This window comes from Orcinus orca, chromosome 7, assembly GCF_937001465.1.
Source record: "Orcinus orca chromosome 7, mOrcOrc1.1, whole genome shotgun sequence".
Lineage (NCBI taxonomy): Eukaryota > Metazoa > Chordata > Mammalia > Artiodactyla > Delphinidae > Orcinus > Orcinus orca.
Genome location: NC_064565.1, coordinates 39,449,801 through 39,474,025, shown reverse-complemented (window position 1 = coordinate 39,474,025; position 24,225 = coordinate 39,449,801). Strand labels below are relative to the sequence as shown.

The window sequence follows — 24,225 nt, the reverse complement described above, 5'->3', positions numbered from 1 at the left end:
GAAAAAAAAAGGAACAATCATCCAAAAGGAAAAATACTCGACAAGACATGTGAGGCAAGAAAATGTACATTACATAGTGAATTTGTCTTTTTTCCTCTGCAGTTAGAGGGACCATGCACCATTCCTCCTCGGCTGTGTTATTACTGGTAATTTCCTATTTACAGCATTTGCTCTAGGTAGAAAGCAGTTCACAGATGCTAGAAAAAAGGGAACTCAACATGATTCATAGCTCTGCTGACTGGACAAACGACACGGCGGGGAGTGGCTGCGCTCTGAAGAAAGAAAGAAAAGCAGGGAAATGATTTTAAACTGTGCGAAGATGGATTTCAATTCTGTATAAAGGAGAAACTCCCAACGATAGAGATGAATGCATGTCCAAGCGGAGATTTTTTCCCAAAGAAAAATTCAAAGATTTCTCTGGAAATCATGTGTGGGTCCCCTGCTTACAGATGAAGAAATCACAGAGCTGCTGTGTCACAAGTATTAATAGTAATAGTCTATTCACAAGGTGTTGTTTAAGGTGCTTTCACACTTGAGCATCTTAGCTCCATGAAATATGCGAGACAAGTACAATCACCTTCCTTTCACAGACAAGAAAATTTTGAGCTCCAGGGATGTCAAATTGCCCACCCAAGGGAAGAACACCATTTAAGAAAGACAGGACTAAGACCCAGAACTCTGTTCTACTAGATCACACTGCTACATTCAATGCGGACACATCTAGAGCAAGGAAAACAGATGTTAGCACAGGAAATGACGTGCAGGACCACAACTTTAAAATGCCTCATAAATATCATAAGTAATAACCACTGACACTGTGCAGGCCTCCACTCTCAACTGCCTGCATTAAGCACTTTTCAGCTGCATTTAGGCCTTAAGTACTCATCTCTGTGCTCTAAAGGGAAAGGGGGCAAGCTTGGGAAGAGGGAAGGGGTCACTGGGAGCTTTGTCTGGACCCATACAACAGGTGCGGCAGCAAAGCAGATGCTGGTTGCTAATGGCCGGTCTAGAAGTGAGCAATGCTGCTCTCTACTCCCGTTCTGGTGGGCATCTGTTTAAAGTTACAAGCCTGGACCAGTTCGATTTTCGACTGCCAACTAGGAGGATACGTGTGATCTGCTCAAGGCTGAACAAACGCGGACAGGAGGACAATCCAAGTAGCCATTCCTCACACGGATGTTAGTGGCCATAACTTGGCGTCCAGCAACTCAGTGGTGGGAGCGGTAAGTGGGGATCAATGACACAGTCTGGGAGACTGACTGAGCTTCAGGGCCGGCCCTGATGGGGACAGTCAGCACGACATCAGAGATGAGGGAGGCCACATGGTATTGTGCAGAGAGACTTGCTCTGTGATGCTGTCCGAGGTGGGCAGTGCCCCCAGCCGGGGTGTGGCAGCAGGAGCCTCTGGTGGTGCTATGGAAGTGAGGCTGGGAGGGCAGAGGGGAGTTTCTGGGAAGCCTATTCGGTCTGGAGTATGGCCTCAGCCAGTGCCTGGGAGAGCATGGAAAGGGTACAGATGCCAAAAGAAAATCCTCACAGAATCAGAGAAGGGTCAGGGCTTGTGGCTAAAACACTGGCTCCAGACCCCGTAGACTGAAGGGAGTGAGGCTGCCCACACAGAACACGGTCAGTTCATGCCTCCTGCAGAGAGAAGCCGGGAAGGCAGGGAGAGCCCCACTTCCCAGATCTTCTATCAGCAAACAAACCTGCAGAGGCAGGCCTGCCACATTCCAGCGTCAAAGCCCCTTCCTGGCCTATTTGAATCTGTTAAAACACAGAGATCTTTCCGGTTCTCAGAAGTTCACGTCCCTCCAGCATTTGTGCCGCTGCCTTTGCCACGCTAAGGTCACACCAACACTCGCCTCATGTCATCATCAGGGTCTATTAGGCATAAATCAGGTTGGCATTCAAAACACCTCCTGTGACATGAATAGGGGACTTCAGGACCAGAAAAGAAAGAGCAGAGAAATGAAGGTTAAATTTAATAACATCTTAGCACAACATCAGAAACTTTAAAAGCTCTTTAAAACCAGGGAATAGAAAGACATACAAATCATCCCATTGCACACTGAAGCCAATCACGGGGAAACTGTGGATAATACAAATAAAGAACCAATTACCTTTTCGCTCCCAGCCAAATCAACTAGATAAAGCTTCCCACTGAGTTTTTTTTCAGTCTCTACATTCTCTTGTTTAATATTAATCAGGAAGATACTGTGACTTCTAGAGCTGTGTTCATTCATGTCTGAAAAGGAAAACAGTTTACTGCTCTACAAAGAACATATAAATTTAGGTAGCAAGCATCTCAATAAAAAACACAACAAATCATGCCTAATAGCTCCATTTTTTGTAAGTCCACTCAATTTAAAAAATCACCTGAGACCATTTCTCCTGCAAAACAACGCCCACTCTAGAAATGAAAGATTTAAAATATTTTCACGTGGCAAAGAAATTAATCTAAAAATCGTGGTCAGTGGTTTAAGAAAACAGAGTCTTGAGCTCTGCCTGAAGCCGCCATCCTCCAACACCCCAATCCAGCCTACCTCTCTCCTTGAAGAGCTCAAGTCTTCCTCCCCTGCCTCATTTTAAGTCCCTCAGCTTTTATCATTCTGATGTATTCCATCTTCTTCATGTGTGTAAGCCTTGCCTTATAAGTGATATCATAAGCTTTCTTAAGGAAGAATTATGACTTTCTTAAGGAAGGATCAAGACATACATTTCTTCTATAACCCATGCTAGGCACATAGAAGGTCTCAAAGATGAAATATGCTTCATTAGGACCAAGTACCAAAAATAAAAATCTTCTTGGACCCTGGTCTTTGCTCACCAGGCAGGCAGAGACCCCAGTGACTGTTTTACTCAACCCCACTAGCAATTATTTCTCAAAACTATCTAACCAGATTATGTGGGAAAAAACCCTAAAAGAGTCCACAAAAATGTTAGAACTAGTGAATTTGGCAAAGTTGCAGGATACAAATGCAATACATAAAAATCAGTTGCATTGGGCTTCCTTGGTGGCGCAGTGGTTGAGAGTCCGCCTGCCGATGCAGGGGACACGGGTTTGTGCCCTGGTCCGGGAAGATCCCACATGCCGCGGAGCGGCTGGGCCCGTGAGCCATGGCCGCTGAGCCTGCGCGTCCGGAGCCTGTGCTCCGCAACGGGAGAGGCCACAACAGTGAGAGGCCCGTGTACCGCAAAAAAAAAAAAAAAAAAAAAAAAATCAGTTCCATTATATATAATAATGAACAATCCAAAAAAGAAATTAAGGAAACAATTCCATTTAAAATTAGAACAAAAAGAATGAGATACTTAGGAATAAACTTAACCAAGCAAGTGAGAGGCATACACTGAAAACTATAAAATATTGCTAAAAGAAATTAAAGAATACACAAATAAATGGAAAGATAATCCTTGTTCTTGGAAAGACTTAATATTATTAAGATGTCCATACTACCAACAGATTCAATGCCATCTCTATCAAAATCACAATGATGTTTTTTGCAGAAATAGAAAAGTCCATCTTAAAATTCAGATGAATCTCAAAGGTCCCTGAATAGCCAAAACAATCCTTAAAAAGAGTAGAGTTTAAGGTCTCACACTTGCTGATTTCAAAACTTACTACAAAGCTATGGTAATCAAAACAGTGTGGTATTGTCATAAAGGTAGACATATAGACCAATGAAATAGACAGCCTAGAAATAAACCCTCACATAATATGGTCAAATAATTTTCAACACGAGTGTCAAGAGTGACCATTCAATGGGGAAAGCACAGTCTCTTCACCAAATTGAAAACTGGATATCCACGTGCAAAAACGAAGTTGGACTCTTCCTTTAAGTCATATACAAAAGTTAACTCAAAAAGGACCAAAGACCTAAATGTAAAAACTAAAACTATAATACCTTAGAAGAAAACATAGGGGAAAAGGTTCATGACACGAGATTTGGCAATGATTTCTTGGATATGACACCAAAAAAACACAAGCAACAACAGCAACAAAAAACATACATTTAACTTCATCAAAATTAAAAACTTTTGGGCTTCCCTGGTGGCACAGTGGTTGAGAGTCCGCCTGCCGATGCAGGGGACACGGGTTCGTGCTCTGGTCCAGGAGGATCCCACATGCCGCGGAGCAGCTGGGCCCGTAAGCCATGGCCGCTGAGCCTGTGCGTCCGGAGCCTGTGCTCCACAAGGGGAGAGGCCACAACAGTGAGAGGCCTGCGTACCGCAAAATAAATAAATAAATAAATAAAAATAAAAACTTTTGTGTGTGAACGGACGCTATCAGCAGTGAAAAGGTAACCCACAGAATAGAAAATATTTGTACATCATATATCAGATAAGGGATTGAGATCCAGAATATATAAAGAACTCCTACAAATAAACAACAGTAAAAAGTCAAACAACCCAATTTTAAAAAATGGGCCAAGGATTTGAATAGCACTTCTACAAAGAAGATGCACAAACGGCCAATAAGCATATGAAAAAATGCTAAACATCACTAATCCTTAGGGAAATGCAAATCAAAATCTCAATGAGATAGCACTTCACATTCATTAGGATGATGATTAAAAAGAAAAAAAAAAAAACCAGAAAATAAGAAGTGTTGGCAAGGATATGGAGATATTAAAACTCTTGCACACTGTTGGTGGGAATATAAAATGGTGCACCTGCTATAGAAAACAGTATGGCTGTTCCTTAAAAAATTAAAAGGAGAATTACCGTATGATCCAGCAATTCTACTTCTGGGTATTTACCCAAAAGAACTGAAAGCAGGAACTTGAACAGATATTTATAAATACTTCCATGTTCATAGCAACATCACTCACAATAGCCAAAAGGTAGAAGCAACACAATGTCTATCTGTGGATGAATGGAAAACAAAATGTGGTCTATGCATACAATGGAACGCTATTCAGCCTTAAAAAGGAAGGAAATTCTGACACATGCTACATGGATGAATCTTGAGGACATTATGCTGAGTGAAACATGCATGTCACAAAAGGACTTATTTCATTCCACTTATATGAAGTACCTAGAGTTGTCAAATTCACTGAGACAGGAAGTAGGGTGGTGGTTACCAGGAGTTGGGAGGAGGGAGTATGGAGGGTTATTATTCAATGGATATGGAGTTTCACTTTGGGATAATTAAAAATTCTGGGAAAAAAATTCTGGAAATAGGAAGTGGTGATGGTTGTAAATATTGTGAATGTACTTAATGCCACTAAATTGTACACTTAAAAGTGGTTAAAATGGTAAATTTTATGTTATGCATAATGTAACAAAATAAAAAAAACAACTTACCAGAATGATAAGAAAAATAGTAATGTTCTGGACCAACAGTTCTGAACCAGGGGGCCAAGAAGGACTGTCAGGTGTGTCATGAGTAATTCATAACTAACAATAACTTAAGAAACAGTGAAAAACTTCTTTACAAATGAGAGATGCTATTAGTATAAGAATATCAGTCTTACATTCTTTCCTATATGCGTATAAGCAGAAGAGAAAGAAGTAGAGCTTAACCTACACTGTATACAGGTCTAGGCTCACCTATGAAACTTGCCATGTATAGGAATATCATCTGATACATTTGTGGGGGTAGGGAAACAGTTGAGAATTACAGTTCTGGATCAAAGGATCATAGCACCAGTCAACCAAGCAAAGCTTGAATCTCTTCTACACAATGCGGGTAACTGACTACCTCTCCAGGTAGGCTTTACTTGGGGCAGCATTAAGGACTAGAGTTCTTCTTGTGATAGGTTAAAATCTGCCTCCATGTAGCTTCAACAATTCTGGGTGGTCTACTCATTCAGATCAAACAAAGCAAGCTGACTCTCTTTCTTAATGTCAGCACCTTGAAGATATTATGAAGAATATGTTAAGAAACACTGCATTGCCCATATGCCCTCCCCAGATATTTTTCTCTCTTCAAAGCTAGAAACCCTTCAGGGACTTCCCTGGTGGTCCAGTGGCTAAGACTCCGTGCTCCCATTGCAGGGGGCCTGGGTTCGATCCCTGGTCAGGGAACTAGATCCTGCGTGCCGCAACTGAGAGCCTGCATGCCGCAACTAAAAGATCTCACCTGCCACAACTAAGACCCGGCACAGCCAAATAAATAAATATTAAAAAAAAAAAAAAGTTAGAAATCCTTCATTCTTTCAAGTCCTCTTCACATGAACTCACTCTCATCTGTGCACATCTCATCTGAATAAGACAGACAGCCCCCATCTTTTCATGGAAACTCTGCTGCTCTAACCACCACGTGACCTGCTTCCCTGAGACAGGCCGAGGAAGGCATTGCAAGGTAAACCAGCTGACCTGACTATGTTTGTTACCAACAAGGCATCACAAAGTTTACAGTCAAGCTCCCGTTCCTCCATGTCTTTCTTTTCCTTGTTTACAAAGGGCAGAAATCTAACATGGTTTCTTTCCATGAGTATGACTGGCCTATAGAATCTGTTGGTTTGGATTTTTTTAAACAATAACATGGTTAAAATAAATGAACTTAGAAGCTTACTTTCTTCCCCCTTTAGTTGGTTGGTTGGTTGTTTACCCCAGTGTTCAGGCTTAGGCTGTTACCAGGGCCCAGTCAGTGAGTGTCACCCGGACATTTCCAACAGGCCCCTGGACAGCAGGAGGCGCTGTTTCCCAGGACCTGCCCAGGCCTGCTGGTATTGCTTACACCCCTGTGTTTTGAGTGCCTGTCACTGCTTTACAACCGCCTTCCCCTGCATTATTCCACTTGGACCTCATTACCCCCACCCAACCTGGTTGGTAGGCAGACGTTTGTGTCCTAAGTTAGAGGGGAGGGAACACCACCCCAGGCTTACTCGTTACAGCCACGTGGCGGTTTGCTTTGCCTTCATCTATCACGTCCATGACCTCCTCGGGGCTTGACACAAACCGCTCGGTGCACCCCTGCAAGACAGCCAGATCAGGTTGGTCATGGAAAAACTGAAAAGCAACATGACTTTGAAACAGCTAAACATTTTCCCACTTCTCTTCTAGAGCTGCCAATCCAGAGAAAGGCTGCACTGTCGACCCAACAACTTTTCCTCCTCGCCTAGGGCTTGCAGTGTACATTAAAAAGAAGTCTGGGGCTTCCCTGGTGGCGCAGTGGTTGAGAGTCCGCCTGCCGATGCAGAGGACACGCGTTTGTGCCCCCAGTCCGGGAGGATCCCACATGCCGCGGAGCGGCTGGGCCTGTGAGCCATGGCCGCTGAGCCTGCGCATCCGGAGCCTGTGCTCCGCAACGGGAGAGGCCACAACAGTGAGAGGCCCGCGTACCGCGCAAAAAAAAAAAAAAAAGTCTGAGCAAACGCTAGGAAACTCAGAAGTAAACCACAAAATAAATGCCAGAGTTTAGGTACATATCCATACTCATCAGCAGCGGAGACAGAAAATAAAGAAGGAAACCAATGACGGAAAAAGAAATGGATGAAATCTTGCTTTGCCTTTCAATCTAGCCACCAACTTTAATTAGATACCGAAGTTGTAGACATAGTGCTATGACAGGTTTCTCCTAAGTGCAAAGTATGAACAACTGTACTCAATACCAAAGCCTCTTTAAAGGTGAATAATGTTCAGTTCTCCAGTTCTTACCTCATGTGATTTGACATCTGTGATATACTTACATAGAAACAACTGAAGAAATTAAAAGTCAGTTTTTTTAACCAGATGAATATTAAATATAAGGAACATGATTAAATATCTATATGCAGTTTATAAGGTAATATTCTGGGCATCTTATGTAATAATTATGACAGTGACTGGAGGGAAATCAATTGCATCATCAATCAAGTTTTCCTCATACCTTTACGTACGGGACTCTGTTTTTATCTTCATGAACAGCCAAGTTTGTCTTGGATACTACAGAGATGATAATGATGACATGCAAAGAAGAAAACAAAAGTTAAAGCCCCTGTATTGGAGAAAAAACAGAAATTGTTACAGAAGATAGGTAAATCTAATCACTTTGCAATGACTCAAGTTAAAGCTTTGGCTGAGAATAAGCAGATAGCCTGAACGCAACAGAACGTCTCTATAAATTCCTTAAGCAGAAGTGCTGTACATCATGCCAACCTTTCTGGACTTCAGTTACAGAACAAATAAAAGACAAGAATTCGGGTTACTCACCATCGAGTAAGTCCCTGATTTTGTCCAGGTAGATTTCAAAATAGGAAACCTGATTAAAAACAAATTGATTTTGAAACAGAAATGCCACCCTGTATTTCAAAAACATCATTATTAGAACTCGTAAAAGCTTTTTGTTATGCCACGAAGAGTAAGAAGAGCTCTACAAAGTGAAGATTCAGAGTCTAGAGGGCGGAGCCCCAGCCCACACCCCTGGCCTCCTGCTTCCTGCTTGTCAGCTTGCTCTACAAGTCCCTGCTCAATGGGCCCCTCTCCATCCCCACATCAGAGTTGCCTTCACTTCCAGCCAGGTGTTATTTACATCCTGTGCTAGACAGCCTTATAGGAGGACTCTACCTTTTCACCTTAGATGAGCACCAAGCAAACTTCTAGGTATGACAACAGCTAGAACAGAACATGTCCTTTGCAAGTAACTGTCAAAAATCAGTAGACCTGGGCTTCCCTGGTGGCGCAGTGGTTGAGAGTCCACCTGCCGATGCAGGGGACACGGGTTCGTGCCCCAGTCCGGGAAGATGCCACATGCCGCGGAGCAGCTAGGCCGTGAGCCATGGCCGCTGAGCCTACGCGTCTGGAGCCTGTGCTCCGCAACGGGAGAGGCCACAAGAGTGAGAGGCCCGCATACCACAAAAAAAAAAATCAGTAGACCTCACCTCAGGCAAGACATTAACAGCCGCTTCAGACCAGGGAGGGAGCATGTTCCAAACATTCACATGAAGAAGGTGGGGAGGGGGATAAGGGCAGTTTGCTTGGAACTACAGAACAGTAACAGGGAGAGAGCTGGTGATAGCGGCCAGCTTTGGGGAGTCCAGGAAGGATCTGAACAAAATGCAATTTAATGAAACACAACTAGACTGTGAGCGGGAAAGGACGCCTTCCAATTAGTTATTCTCAAACTTCAGTCCCAGCACTGCCTATATCAGCATCTCCCATAACGTCTGTGTAAATTGCTCTGAACCCTACTGCAATCCTCCTGAATCAGAAACTCCAAGAACAGGATTTAGGAATCCACTCCTAAACTCCCCAGGTGATTCTTAGGCTAATTTTGATATCTCAGGCTGATATCTGAGAACGACTTTAACTGGATATGTGATCTTGGAGATTTAATGCACAAGTAACCAAGACCCTAGACCTCAATGTTCCCATCTGTCAAATGAAGCCATTCGACATGATGATATCAAAAATTCGCTCTACGATTCTGTACTGTCTACACTTGCCTTCTGCAGACCAGATCAACTGTCCTCTCCTTCAAGTTCATGGATTTTTTTTTTTTTTTGAAATCTAAACAGAGGATTGAGCCAAAAAGGTGTTTTAAAAGTTGAAAAGTAGTTGTAAAGTTGGGATGTAACTCTACCTGTGAAATCTCACCCCTACATCCCAGCTCTGGACCAGTCCTGCCTCGAGGCAGGGGAAAGTGAACACTCCCTAACCCAGCACTAGTCCCAACCCAGCTCAGCCCTGGTTCATTATCTTTTGTCCGTGTCTCAGCCTAGAACCTCCTGATGCCTCGTTTCTCTGAGACCTGGGGTCCTGGCTTCAAACCCTGGAATCTGTAGCTGAGCATCCTCTCCCTAACAACCTCTGACTGCTTGAATGTCTGTCAAACAGCCCTGTTACTGACCCTCTCTGTCATAGATACAACTACCTGACCTTTGAAAGACCTACTGCTCTGGAAACCTCTCCCTGTGGCTGGAATCCTAGGGTCTGCTTGGCCTCTAACCTTAGACATTTCTAACCCAGCCCTTCTGCAGCCCACTCAACCCTGGTTCCAACCCATTCTATGTATTTCAGAATTGTCTGGTCTTCATTAAGACTTTTCTGTTATCTTTGAGATCTTAAGCTTGTGCCCTTATTTCCATAGGTTACAGAGAAAATTAATGACATCCAAAGACTGGTTGTGAACTAGATATTAGGAAATCTGGCAATTAGAATCTTGTTCATTTAATATAAGTAGAAAGAGAATCCTGATTTATTAGTTTCTTTTTACCATAGCAGATAGTGGCTGCTTTGGGGTGGGGGGTTGAATTTTGTTATTTTTGTCACCTCAAGTACTTTGTAAAACCAGATGGAAGAAAAACAAATAAGCATTGTTTGGCACTAGGAGAAAGCATGTTCAGAAATAATATTTAAAACCTCTGTGAGACCGGTCAGAATGGCCATCATCAAAAAATCTACAAACAATAAATGCTGGACAGGGTGTGGAGAAAACGGAACCCTCTTGCACTGTTGGTGGGAATGTAAATTGATACAGCCACTATAGAGAACAGTATGGAGGGTCCTTAAAAAACTAAAACTAGAGCCACCATATAACCCAGCAATCCCACTCCCGGGGCATATACCCTGAGAAAACCATAGTTCAAAGAGTCATGTACCACAGTGTTCATTGCAGCACTATTTACAATAGCCAGGATATGGAAGCAACCTAAGTGTCCATTGACAGATGAATGGATAAAGAAGATGTGGCACATATATACAATGGGATATTACTCAGCCATAAAAAGAAATGAAATTAAGTTATTTGTAGTGAGGTGGATGGATCTAGAGTATGTCATACAGAGTGAAGTAAGTCAGAAAGAGAAAAACAAATATCGTATGCTAACACATATATGTGGAATCTAAAAAAAAATGGTTATGAAGAACCTAGGGGCAGGACAGGAATAAAGACGCAGACATAGAGAATGGACCTGAGAACACGGCGGGGCGGTGTGGAGGGGGGGGCGGCGCGGGGGGAAGGGCGGGGGGGAAGGGCAAGCTGGGACGAAGTGAGAGAGTGGCACGGACATATAGACACTACCAAACGTAAAATAGATAGCTAGTGGGAAGCAGCTGCATAGCACAAGGAGATGAGCTCGGTGCTTTGAGACCACCTAGAGGGGTGGGATAGGGAGGGTGGGAGGGAGGCTCAAGAAGGAGGGGATATGGGGATATATGTATGCATATGGCTGATTCACTTTGTTATAAAGCAGAAACTAACACAACATTGTAAAGCAATTAAACTCCAATAAAGATGTAAAAATAAATAAATAAATAAAACCTCTGTGAGACTCACTTTAAGGAACAGATTTTCAATATTGCCTTAATCAAGCCTCTTTTTCTTGATTAAGCCTGTCACTGCTCAGTTCAAAATAAGAAGCAGTCAATAACGAACCTGCTCATTTACAATTATTATTTGTGAAATAAGACAGCCTAACTACAAATGCAGGACAGGAAGCTGGACTGTAAAATTCAGCCCTAGACGTGAGTGTTCTTCCTCCTCTCCTTCCCCTTCATGCTGGGGCTATTTTTATCTTAATAAGATTCTAATATGAGACCTTATTTTGAGGGCAATAATTGGTTTAACATCTTACTCCAGGATTATCCCATAAGAGCCCTATAGTGGTTTAAGGTATTTAAATGCAAACAGCCTTAAAGATGCACTAAGCTCCCAAATCTTGATCCCATCAAAGCAACAAGTGTCTGTACCCTCAGATATAAAAAACTCTAGCAAGGAGGAGAAGCTGGCTTCAGCCAACAAAAGGAGCTGTAAAGAAAAAGATTTGCCGGATGTACTTTATAATTGGGCAAACAGTTTCTGACTTGTTTAAATATAATTTGGGGAAGGTACACAGCAGAAATAAGTAAAGGTGGAAATTTAATATAATGGAACAGGTACTGCATGTGGGGTTGGTCAGATCAAGAATCTAAATCTCAACTCTGGGGCTTCCCTGGTGGCGCAGTGGTTAAGAATCCACCTGCCAATGCAGGGGACACGGGTTCAAGCCCTGGTCCGGGAAGATCCCACATGCCACAGAGCAACTCAGCCCACGTGCCACAACTACTGAGCCTGCGCTCTAGAGCCCGCGAGCCACAACTACTGAAGCCCGTGCGCTTAGAGCCCGTGCTCCGCAACAAGAGAAGCCACTGCAGTGAGAAGCCCACGCACCCCAACGAAGAGTAGCCCCCGCTCACCACAACTAGAGACAGCCCGCACGTAGCAACGAAGACCCAACGCAGCCAAAAATAAATAAATTAAATAAATTAATTAAATCAATAAATCTCAACTCTGCCGAGGACTTGATATGTCACTCTGGCCATCTGGCTCTATATCCATGAACTTCAGTTTCTCACCTCTAAAATGATGGGCCTAGGCACCTGGGTCCCAGCCTTCAAGGATGATCAGCCTCTTGGTTGATCTGCTCACCTCCAAGTCTGCTAACTGCCCCTTTCTCCTCCACCTCCTTGTCAACCCCGTCCCCAGTCACTGTGGCGGGGACCCTACCAGCCACGTGCATCCTGGACACAGCTGATCGGAGCTGGGGGCAGGGGGTACCTACTGGAGGCTGGGCCAATGGGCCCCTCCCCAGGGGAATGATGAATTGGAAATAAGGGAATGTAGAGCAGGAGCTGCCATGCACCCTCTTTCCCATACACAGAAAAGAGAAAGATGGTCTGGAACAAGGGAAAGAAATTAAGCAAGAGGGTGGGGATTAAAGAAATTAAGAAACGTGGGGACTGTGGTGGAGATGGAGTTACTTTTGGGGGTAATGAAAATGTTCTGGAAGTAAATAGTGATCATGGTTGTACAATTTTGAAGATATCCTAAAAACCATCAAACTGTACACTTTAAAAAGGTTAAATTTATGGTATGTGAACTATATCGCAATTTTTTTAAGTTAAAAAAAAAAAAAAGGAAAAGCAGAGCCTGGATTTCTTACTTCTCCACAACTCCCCGCCCCCAAGCCTGCTGTCAGATTCTGTATCTTATAACAACTTCCTCTATTTGCTTAAACAAGTAGCTTTCAGTCACTTGCAAACAAAGGCGTTCCAATGAATATACCCCTTCTACCAAATGTTATGAATTCACAGCTATAGTTGAGAGTAGAAATCTCTCTTTCAATTCAAATTTAAGCCAGAACATAGGTTTGAAAAACAAAAACAAGGAGGAAAAGAATTCCCTTTCCTAACATTTCTCAGAAAGCGCTCCTCAAGATACTAGTCTGTCATCCTCCAAGGAGGGTAAAGTATGTCCACAGTCAAATAAGATAGGAAATATAATACAGTACATGTCCACTTTGCAGAACTGCATTACACGTTAGCATATTTAAGCTTGGGGTAAGTTTAACATTGTTCAGCAAAGCATTTTCCCAGCTAATTTGACCACATACGCCTTTTCCATTGCAGCCCACTGAGTAATAATATGAGGGATTGTATTCCATGGAACACACTTTGGGAAATGCTGTCCTCACCCAATCATGGACACAGGCCAGTCAGATCTACAGAAATCCACAGGGTAAAGGGTAGAATTCAGACAACTACCAAGATGATTCCATCCTAAAAAGGGCTTTGACTTTATCTCAGTATTTCCTCAGTATTAGCCTGAGTCATTAACTAATAAATATGGTTCTGCTGATCACAGGAATGTCACTTAAATTAGATAAAATCTTCTATGTATACATAAAAGAGAAAAGCAAAGAAACACGATCTGGGACTCAGCTTCTTCTCTTGGGACCCAATAATAGCACTTACCTTGATGTGGAACTCCAGGTTCTCGTCCATGGAATAGATGTGGTCAAAGATGTCGTGTGCGATCCTTGGGATGATGCCCATGAGTTGAGGGTCGTGTAGCTTCCCCTAGTGAGTGAAAAAGACAAACACAGGGAGCTAAAGAGTGCTGGGCGACATGTGAGAGGGAGAGAAGGGACCAAACCTGGGCTTCTTAAACAGGACTCCGTGGAACAGGGAGCACCACGCAGGACTGCCTGCTCCCTAGGAGATCTACCCGACCTGCCAACAGACCGACAGTTAGCGGGGTAACTCAACCAGGCAGGGGAGAGCATGTCCTGCTGGCCTTGAAGGCCCCCAATATCCCCTCGTGCTGTCACTGCGGGCAGCAGATCAGTGTGTATGTGGGTGAGCGTGTGGGTAGGAGGGAGGGAAAGGGAGAAAGAATGAGGTTACATGTGTGACTGTAACATACTAAACGTGGGCTTTGTTTTGGAAATTTTACAAACTGACCAGAACCTACAAATCCAAGTTAATCTGCCTTAATGAAATCACCTTGCAAGCTGATAGATACAGTTTCATTCACATCATCGTTGCTCAAAAATTTCTAAGAAACTTATTCTGGAAATACCTTCAGTAGCACTTGACACACCAATCAAGAAAATCCATTTTATCGATTTCTTTTTAAAATCTGTAATTCCCAGCCCAAACTGTTCCAAATAATTTTTGACTGTTTCTAATACATAAATCTGCTTATAAAATATTCTCTATTCTTTCCCAGCCTTTTTCCATTTCTATTCATTTTACCTAAGGTGTGGATGGATAGGTGAATGTTTCTGTTATTTGGACTATCACTAAATCCATTTTCAAGATCCAGAATTTGCTACCTCTGAAGAGTTTCAAAAAGAGACAGCATAGGACCTGAAAGCAATTCCTAAAGAAGAGTTCTAGAAGCGTTTCAAGCAACAGGCTTAGCAAGGACCTCGGTGCACAACTCCCAGAGAGCCCTCTTCATGTCCACACCAAAGGAACACTGAAAAGTTCTATCAGTGGTTAAACAACCCGTCGGCAGACAAACACACGTCTAAAGGGATTGCCAGCAACTGTCTTCCCAGAGAATCACACATGCCTTTGAGGAGTTCTAAAACTCTAGGAAGAAACGGAACTGGAAGCAAAGCCAGTCTGCTCTTTAGTTTTCCAGGGATGCTCAACAGCCTTTACAACTTTGACTCATACATCTTTGTTCAAAATCTGCCCAATACCTTCAAGATCTGCTTTGTCTTCCTCAATTAAGTCCTCTCTTTCTTTCAGAGGTTCACTGCCTGGTGCTTCTCTAACAAGATGACTTCCGAGCCAATATCTGAGTTACCAAAAGCAAGAAGTTGCATGAACCCTGGCACTGACTACAGGCCACAAAGCACTTTCCATTATGAGTCCTCCTTCACGCACCTGATTCCCGACCTTCCACTCTGTTCAAAGCAAGAGAAAAGCCGAATTCAGGCACATCTGGCCTCTGGCTCTTACTCGGAAAACAGGTACTCTTCTGGAATGCCTCATCTGCTAAGGACCCTAAATCATTTGATGTGTTTCTATTGTTTTTTAGTTTAACTGTACACTCCCTAAAGGCAGGGTGGCCAGTGCATATGTATTTCCTCCCACTGCTTATGATACTTGGTATAGTATCTACTGCATAGAATTACTGTAGAATTTAAATTAAACAGGGCTTCCCTAGTGGCGCAGTGGTTGACAGTCCACCTGCCGATGCAAGGGATGCGGGGTTCGTGCCCCGGTCCGGGAAGATCCCACATGCCGCGGAGCGGCTGGGCCCGTGAGCCAGGGCCGCTGAGCCCACGCGTCCGGAGCCTGTGGTCCGCAACGGGAGAGGCCACAACAGTGAGAGGCCCGCGTATCGCAAAAAAAAAAAATAAATAAATAAAAAATAACTTAAACAGTATATATAATGTACTCAGTGACAGTAAATGTTGTTATTCAGCTCATGATACATTCTCTCAAGAAGTTGCTGGGGTTTACTTGACTTGAAGAGTCTGAAAACATGTTTCCACCCCAAACCATTAATATATATATCTAATGAAAACAAAACCAAATCACTCGTTTTGTCTTATGATGGCCTTTTGTTTTATGTTTTATGATGGTCTCCTAGACCATCATAAAACATGTAACAAATCAAATATTGGACCCCACCTGCCCTGGACTATGGAATTTGCTGGCAGAAATGGTACCTACATTGAAAACACAGTCAAATGCGACACCACTGGGCCAATCTGACTCAAGAGGGTCCAAAGAGTGCCCTCCACGCTGCCACCCAGAGCTCTTTAATAATTCATCATAATCCTTTAGCTTCTCTTCAGTGGCCCACAGCCAAAGAAGAATGATCAATAATCCAAAAATCATTTATAATTGACTCAAATCTGTTTCCCTAGATGCTTTCCCTTTCAACGATTTATCTTCCAATTGATTCTGGGTGCACACAAGTATCGACATCCCTTGTTTGCCTTTGGCAGTGTAAGAATCAAGGCAGAGCCAGGATGAGTCTGGGCACTTCCTGTTTTGTTGCCCTGAAGACCCAACCCGAAAATCACATGACAAGGAGCAAACATTCATCTGGAGAACACCTAATAATACCCCCATCCCCACAGTGACAGAGGGATGTCCAAGTCTACCACAGGCTTAGGGGCTGGGATGCTTGCTCTAGCTCATAAACCCAAGAGTGTGAGGGCCTTTATGCTCAGTAAACAAAGGCTGCCAAAACAGTCTGTATGAGGGCTTCCCTGGTGGCGCAGTGGTTGAGAGGCCGCCTGCCGATGCAGGGGACGCGGGTTCGTGCCCCGGTCCGGGAGGATCCCACATGCCGCGGAGTGGCTGGGCCTGTGAGCCATGGCCGCTGAGCCTGTGCGTCTGGAGCCTGTGCTCCGCAACGGGAGAGGCCACAACAGTGAGAGGGCCGCGTACCACAAAAAAAAAAAAAAAAATACAATCTTTGTGTGTGTGTGTGTGTGTGTGTGTGTGTGTGTGTGGTGTTAATGTACATGGTGTGTAGTGTGTGTGTGTGTGGTGTTCACATACATAGTGTGGATGTGTGTCATGTGGGTGTGTGTAGTGCTGACTTCTGTGGTGGTGATGTATGTAGTTTGGGTGTGCTGTGGCTGTGCGTTCATGTAGTGTGTGTATCTGCAGTATATGTGGTGTGTGCAGTGTGTGGAGGGCTATCGATGTGTGGTGGGTGTGTGGCACGGAGGGGTGTGGGGTATGTGCATGGTGAGGACGGATGTGTGTGGTGTGTGTATGAGACAGAGAGGTGTTCCAGAAAGGTCTTCGCTGCATCTATGTTGACTGCTTTGCAAATGAAATGCACATGTACACATACAATAAACAGTCACCTCAGGCAATAAAAGGTGGTCAGGAGGCAAAGAGCTATAGAAACTCAGAACAGAAAAGTCCCTTCCAGCTGGGGTGATATGGATGGCTTCCTTGAGAGACACCAAATCCTGAGGGATGAGTAAGATTAAGGACGAACAAAGAGGATGTGGGCAGAGGAGAGGAGATGGGAGTAACAGAACAAAGGTAGGAACTGAGAGAACAACGACAAGTTTAGTCGGCTGGAGCAGCAGGGATGGACTCGAGGGGAATGTCCCACTCCGTCTTCTCGTTTCTCCCAGAAAGCAAAAAGAAGAGACATTTTAATGCTTGCATCCTGTATCATCCTCTTCAAAAAGTTTTCCCACTTCTGAAGGTGGCCTTCTCGGAGCACACGTGAAAGCAGAAAGCAGACCCAGGCCACTGGCCACAGAACAAGACTCCCTTTGTTCCAGCCCCAGTGGCCGCCTCAGCCTCCCAAGCAGGACAGTTTCCTGAAACACTTAAGATGGGAGAGCAGGGGGCCTGTCAGCGCAAGAGCACCAATGCTCTCAGACAGGCTCATTAAAAATCACTTGGCAACTCCTCGCAGCAGAGCAGCCCGCACCCTTCCAGGGCCTCCAGGTGTCCCTTTGGGCAGAAGGAAAAACACTGCGTGTCTCCATCCATCTAAATCCGTGTGCAGAAGAGGGCCACAAAGTGCGGCATGGGGCCGAGAGAAGCCCTTCCCAGCCTCCCGCGCCGAACAAAGGCCCAGCCCTCTCTTCCCCAGGCAGCCGGCACCCAGGGACCTCTCTTCCAACCCTCCCCTGAGCACTGCCCGCCAGAGCCTAGCCAGGGCCCAGTGCACCAAGGGTCCTATGGAGCTTAGCACCAACACTGCCAAGTATTTCCTCTTTGCACTGAAAATCCGCCTGAAACGCGCCATTTTCAGAAGCTAATCTTTCCAATTTTATGTCGGCTCATCTGTTTGTTCCCCTCAGGAGAAGGTATGGAATCACCACTGGATGTCAGACCCAAAATGGAGGGGATTAAAATGAAAAACAGCTTTTAAATGTGACACTTTCTGTCCATTCAGGGAGTTAACAGCCCCTTGCAAAAGCCTTTAAAAGATCACAATGTGTAATGCTGAATACATAAAATCCTCCTTTCAGATGGTGAGAGCCCTGCAGGGTTTTTTAAATTTAATTGCATTCCAGGATCCTGGGTTTCCTGGTCTCCTACAGTCTCTGGATTTCAGCTTGGGGTTCCTCCTTTCCTCTGTTTTCCTCTAAAATATCCCCTACCTTTTCTCCAACCTAAAATCACCCAACAGAAAGAGTCAGATGAAGTGTGTGTAGGGGGTGAGAAGGTGCTAGAAAAGGACCCACAGCCACCCCTCTCCTTCCTCCTGTGGGCCTAAGCATGTGATCCTTCAAAGTCACGATAAAGAAAAGCAGCTCATGACTAGCAACCTTTTAAAACTGGCAAGGATGGAAAGCAGACAGAATTTAGGCAACTGTTAGAGTGGCCCGCACAGAATCCCATTCCCTTTAGGTCCCGTGGCTCCCTCTGGACCCACAGCACTGCTCCAGGAGTTGCGTGGCTGACACCGTGAGTCACAGAGGGCTGGCGATGCCCTCATTTAATAAGACGTCTCCAATTTTAGTGTGAAAGAGCTGGCATACCTCTTTGCCATCTCCTCACACCCACCTACCCCTGCCATACACACAAAACACAAACTAAGGTTTTACTCTGGGGACAGGTCTCTCCTTTGATAGTTTACAGTTTAAATTTCTGACATTTAGCAAACACCTTGTATTTCCCAAAGACGAATTAATCCCAAAGCTTAAAAGGTCACTCGTAGAGGCGTTTTTGTAAGATGTGGGGGGATTTTAAATATTGCCTTTTTTGTATTGTATATTGTTTGGTAACTTTCCAAAGAACTAAGGAATGATTCCCTCATGAGAAGCCATCTCTTAATCAATCAATCAATCTCTCTCTCTCTTTCTCTCTCTCTCTCTCTCATGCCTTATGAACCATGAAGAAGGTTCTGTCCATGGTTACTGGAGTGGGTGGAACTTAGGAAATGTATGCCACTGAGGCTTTTCTAGCACCTAGAAGGTTAAGGGTCTGGGGCCCAGGAGGAGAGACAGGCGAGGGGCCAGAGCCGGAGAGTGGGGACGGCCGTGCCTGTACCACCATTTCCAAGGAGTACTGCAGTAGGATGTGAGATGCAGAGAAGAGAGACGGAAAGGCTCAGGTGTCAGGAAACAGTCCTGCTCCGTCTAGAAAAGGTGGCAAATAAACCTCGTGCTTCCTTTAATCCGTACAATCTCTGAACCACTCTGTCTCCAGCAAAATGGGGGGGAAGCGAGTCAACACAACAGGAATGAGATCCCCAGAGGCACACCCCACACTTGAAATCGGTGTGAGCAGAACATCAGAGCCCTGAGGATTTTAGCCTCGAGCCTTTGAAATCTCTTCTTCAATAGCAATGATTCATAAGCTAAACCGATGCTGCAGCAGCGTCTCGGTGACATTCCCAAGAGGGGACAGTAAATGAAAAACATAAGCTTGAAGGATTAAGGATTCATCTTACCCTGCTGCTTGTAAGCTGAATTCCCCAAACGTCCTCTGTGTAGTTTCTTATAAGTGCTCTTCACCTCTCCTCACCTGTCAGGCGGGCCCAGCCTTTAGAATAATTATCCAGCCCCAAAGACCACACAGGAGTCCGATCCATGGCAAAAAGCAGGAAAAGAAGAGGTAAAGGGGACCAATTTTGTCTGCAGGCGTGCCTCATCTGGAAGACAGCCTGGAGCCACAGAGCTCCAGGGCTAACAATTAGAGCTGGTGTCACACCCTGAAGTGCACAGAGAGGCCAGGTGTGTAAATCTGTGGGGAAGGATGCTGAACACTTGCTCACAATGTGCGTGGAGGGCCCAGCCCCACAAACGTGGGTCAGCCAGGGCCACCATGAGGCTATCATTTTCACAAATACTTAATCGAAGCCTTCCTAGGTGACCACCACGGTCCCACACAATAGCAATGTAAGTCAAAAGGTGAACAAGACATTGAAGAGCACTGCTCCAGTGAAGCTTACACTTTATATTATGGTGAAATTTCACCCAGAGTTGCTAGATCTTCAGCATTTTCAACCAAAGTTGGACACTTAGAATTATTTGAAACCATCCCATTTTAAACACTGCCTGCAATTAAAAACAAAAACAAAAACAAAAAAAAAACACTGTGCAGGTCAAACAAAAATATGTCTGTGGGCTGCATTTGGTCCACAAGCCAACTTCTCTCAACCTCTGACCTACCATTTTTCATTTATTCAGAAGAGACTCGGGCTTCCCTGGTGGCGCAGTGGTTGAGAGTCCGCCTGCTGATGCAGGAGACACGGGTTCGTGCCCCGGTCCGGGAACATCCCACATGCCGTGGAGCAGCTGGGCCCGTGAGCCATGGCCGTTGATCCTGCGCGTCCATAGCCTGTGCTCCTCAACGGGAGAGGCCACAACAGTGAGAGGCCCGTGTACCGCAAAAAAAAAAAAAAAAAAAAAAAAAAAAGAGACTCACCTCCCTAGAGGCCCTTCTTAGACTAAATGATTTTCACAGCAGACTTTCTCAGTAAGATTGGGGCGGCAGTCCACAGGGATACTCACACCACTGTTTAGATTATCGATGATTATTTTAAATAGAATTTATTATTCCTATTTTGACAGAGCTATCAACAAAGGATTTTCTAAAATACTAAACTCCTGAGATTTTATTACTCAACAATATTTTTAAAACTCCTCGAAGACACAAAAAATTGTGACACGAACATAACCATCCCTTAACCATCTACTGCCCAGTCAAAAAGCCGCATGCACCTCGCATTTTGCTGGAAGCACCAGTTCCGTTCAGTCATCTCAGAGACGACATAACAGCACGCTGCAACCTTACCTCCATGGTGTGCGTTTTTCCTGATGATGTCTGTCCATACGCAAAAATTGTCCCATTATAACCCTCAAGGACATCTGTGAGCAAGAAAAAAAATTAAAATTAACTCGTTACTTTGATTGCATGCTAGTGCTGGTTGCCTGTTTTAAAATTGCATTTTCCAAATGGCCCACCTCATTTTTCACACAAATGATGTATTTCAACTCCACGTGCATTTTAAGTAGAATTGTGAGATAAAAGCAGGAACGAGGGCCTCCACTGCTCCACAAAATAAAAAGGAATGGACTCACATGGCTACAGAATATATTAATGAAGAAGGAGGCAGACACACTTTCTCCTGGTAACATCAAAATCGAAACAGGTATCGAGCAGTGTATTTTCTTTTTAGTAGAAAGGTATTTGAGTTTTCTTCTCCACGTTGATCTCTTGAGATCAGTTGAGGTGGGAAAAAAAAACCCAAAACATTATCGTGCCCTGAGTGTCTGGAGTGAGGTGTAGAATAGGATTTCTCTCCTGAAGATCTGATTTGGGTCGGTTTAAACCCTGGCCCCGGCAGGCTCCTTGGGGAGGTGTCTTGAGAAGGCCGTGCTAAGCCCCTTCAGAGCAGAGCTACTCCACAGCTGGGGGGACAGGGTCCCACTCTATAAGCTGAGACACACGGTGACAATCCGATCAGCCCGGAAACCAACTGGGCCCTGACTCGAATTTAGGGCCTCTGTTTTTTCAGTGACTGTGCTAGCGAGATGACCCTGGCCCAAGAGCATCGGGAATTTCTTTTAGTTAAACAAGAAGCAGACTGTGCCCCACGCTGCAGGCCGCTTCCCTCTCTCTCATCCAGGGACGAGGGGAGGCGTGCGGACAGATGGACTGACCCTGCTATGAGCTGACGATTATCTGTGGGAATTCTTTCAAAGCAGCAAAGGTGATTAAAATATATTTAGTGCTCATTTCCCTCGATCCTACTTCATCCACATAAACATCACTGAAAGCGGAATGATGCGTAATTAATATTCCCTGACCCACCATCTCTATATAAAGGGAGGAAGTCCTCATTCCTAAAAGCACGGAGGGGTGGGGACAGGAGCCCCATAAGGGGGTGTCCTCTCCAAGGCCATTTACAGAAAAATCAAGCCAGCCAATCAGCTCCATCTATTTCAGGCCCTGATTAGGTTGGCTGGTTTGCTTGTTTGGTCTCTCTCAATTTTATGATGCTAGTTAGTTTCTGTTGTTTTGTTGGGTCTTTTTTTTTTTTGTTTTTTTTTTTGCGGTACGCGGGCCTCTCACTGTTGTGGCCTCTCCCGTTGCGGACCACAGGCTCCGGACGCGCAGGCTCAGCGGCCATGGCTCACGGGCCCAGCCGCTCGGCGGCATGTGGGATCCTCCCGGACCGGGGCACGAACCCGTGTCCCCTGCATCGGCAGACGGACTCTCAACCACTGCGCCACCAGGGAAGCCCCTGTTGGGTCTTTTAAAAAAAATTTTAATGCACATTGTACTGGTCTGAGGTTTTGGAGTGTGAACTGGGATCAGAAAAGAAAGCAGGATTTTCCCTCGGGTAGCTAAAAAAAGAAAAATTAAGTGGCAGTTTTTTTAAATCCTGGCAGCCCTCAAGAGTTTGTGTCAAGCTATATTGAGAGAGAGAAAATTTTCGCACGTATCCAACTTCTGGTAATGGTTTCCCTGGTAACGGGGGAAGCAAAAACGTGAAGACTACAGTGTAAGGGTTGGAGGTTCAGGCTTCAGTTTTCTCAAAAGTGCCAACTTGCCCAGAGAAAAGATTTCTACAGTCTGAAAATGGTGGCCGGAGTGAAGAGTTTCTACACAACCACAAATGTGACAGGCTTTCAGGGACCAAAGAAAGTGGTCTCCACCCTTGGTGGTTGTTTTCAAATTCTACATATCCATGGCACAAACAACTCCAGACAATGAGAATGCCAGCCACAATCCCAGCGCTAAAGCTCCTGTTTATTAGAGACTAAACCTCTCCCCCCCACATTGAAAGGGCTTTCTTTCTTAAGTCCCCGTGGAGGAAGTAGCCTGGGACGACCCCTTACCTCAGGTGTTGGGGCAGGAAGACGGCAGCCAAGGCCAGGGGTCCAGCTCCCTGGGTTCCTCATCGCAGCCACTGGCCACCCTACTCATTCGCCTGCACCACACAGGCGGCCCTGAACAACTGCCCCACGCTGAAGAAACCTCAGCTCAGAACCCAGCTCTGCAGATGGGAGAAAACCCAGCACTTGCTTCTTCCTCCGCCAGGAAGCCGTGGGACCAAGGCATCTGAATGTTGCCCCGCAGACAACCCCCAGGCTCAGTCCACCCCTCCAAATCCACCCTCGCTAAGAGAATGCACAATCCTCCTAACTCCTAGGGAGTCACCGCTCACCAAACTCCCTCAGGTTAAGGACTGGGGCACACATATGCAAACAAGAGCTCATGGACAGCATCGCTTGCTTGGGGTAGAGAGCTGAGAGGCACACGAGACTCTTACTTGGAGAATCCCTGATTCTTTGCTGCGGCTATTTCAACACTGCAGGCAATTTCTTAGTTGTTTTTTTTTTTTTTGAGAAAAAGAGAACACATAAGAGAAGCCCATTAGGACAAACTCCGTGTGGCCTTTTTTTTTAACATCTTTATTGGAGTATAATTGCTTTAGAATGTTGTGTTAGTTTCTGCTGTATAACAAAGTGAATCAGCTATACAAATACATATATGCCCATATCCCCTCCCTCTCGAGTCTCCCTCCCACCCTCCCTATCCCACCCCTCTAGGTGGTCACAAAGCACCGAGCTGATCTCCCTGTGCTACGCGGCTGCTTCCCACTAGCTATCTATTTTACGTTTGGTAGTGTATATATGTCCATGCCACTCTCTCACTTTGTCACAGCTTAACTTGACCATCCCCCGTGTGGCCTTTAAAGTGTTCAGAATCATGTTACAATTAATTTGTTGTTGGAGAACCCACCTCTGGTGCTCAAGGTTGAACAGGGCTGATGCCGCCCTCTATCAACTGGATTCCGAATCAGAAGGTAATTTTAAAAGAAAACAGGAAACTCTTCAAACCCAGTGTTCTCTACTTTCTTCCAAACTCCAGGTCTGGGGGAGTTTGTTTGTTGTTGAGGCTGTATTTGCTTATGAGAGGAGAGGAGAGGAGAGGCCGGGAGGGGGGTGCAGCACAAAAGTGCATCTGGGGCTGGACCACTGAGATACAGGGAGATGGACACCCGCCAAGCATAGAGAGATGAGGGAACAGGCCTGTGCTCGGTGCCACTGAGCCACACAACCAACCCGCCTGCCT

General features: G+C 45.0%; 1 protein-coding gene across 2 annotated transcripts in view; it reads right to left on the bottom strand.

The window, feature by feature from the left end:
* Window positions 1-24,225, bottom strand: part of KIF5C (kinesin family member 5C) — a 170,807-nt gene that overhangs the window by 85,020 nt on the left and 61,562 nt on the right. For both annotated transcript variants that reach the window (XM_004268242.3, XM_033425322.2), the window contains exons 3-8: window positions 20,935-21,008; window positions 13,657-13,761; window positions 8,137-8,185; window positions 7,814-7,869; window positions 6,831-6,918; window positions 2,121-2,245 (exon numbers count right to left, since the gene is read on the bottom strand). In XM_004268242.3, coding sequence (XP_004268290.1) covers window positions 2,121-2,245; window positions 6,831-6,918; window positions 7,814-7,869; window positions 8,137-8,185; window positions 13,657-13,761; window positions 20,935-21,008 — 497 coding nt within the window. The remainder of the gene's footprint in view (window positions 1-2,120; window positions 2,246-6,830; window positions 6,919-7,813; window positions 7,870-8,136; window positions 8,186-13,656; window positions 13,762-20,934; window positions 21,009-24,225) is intronic.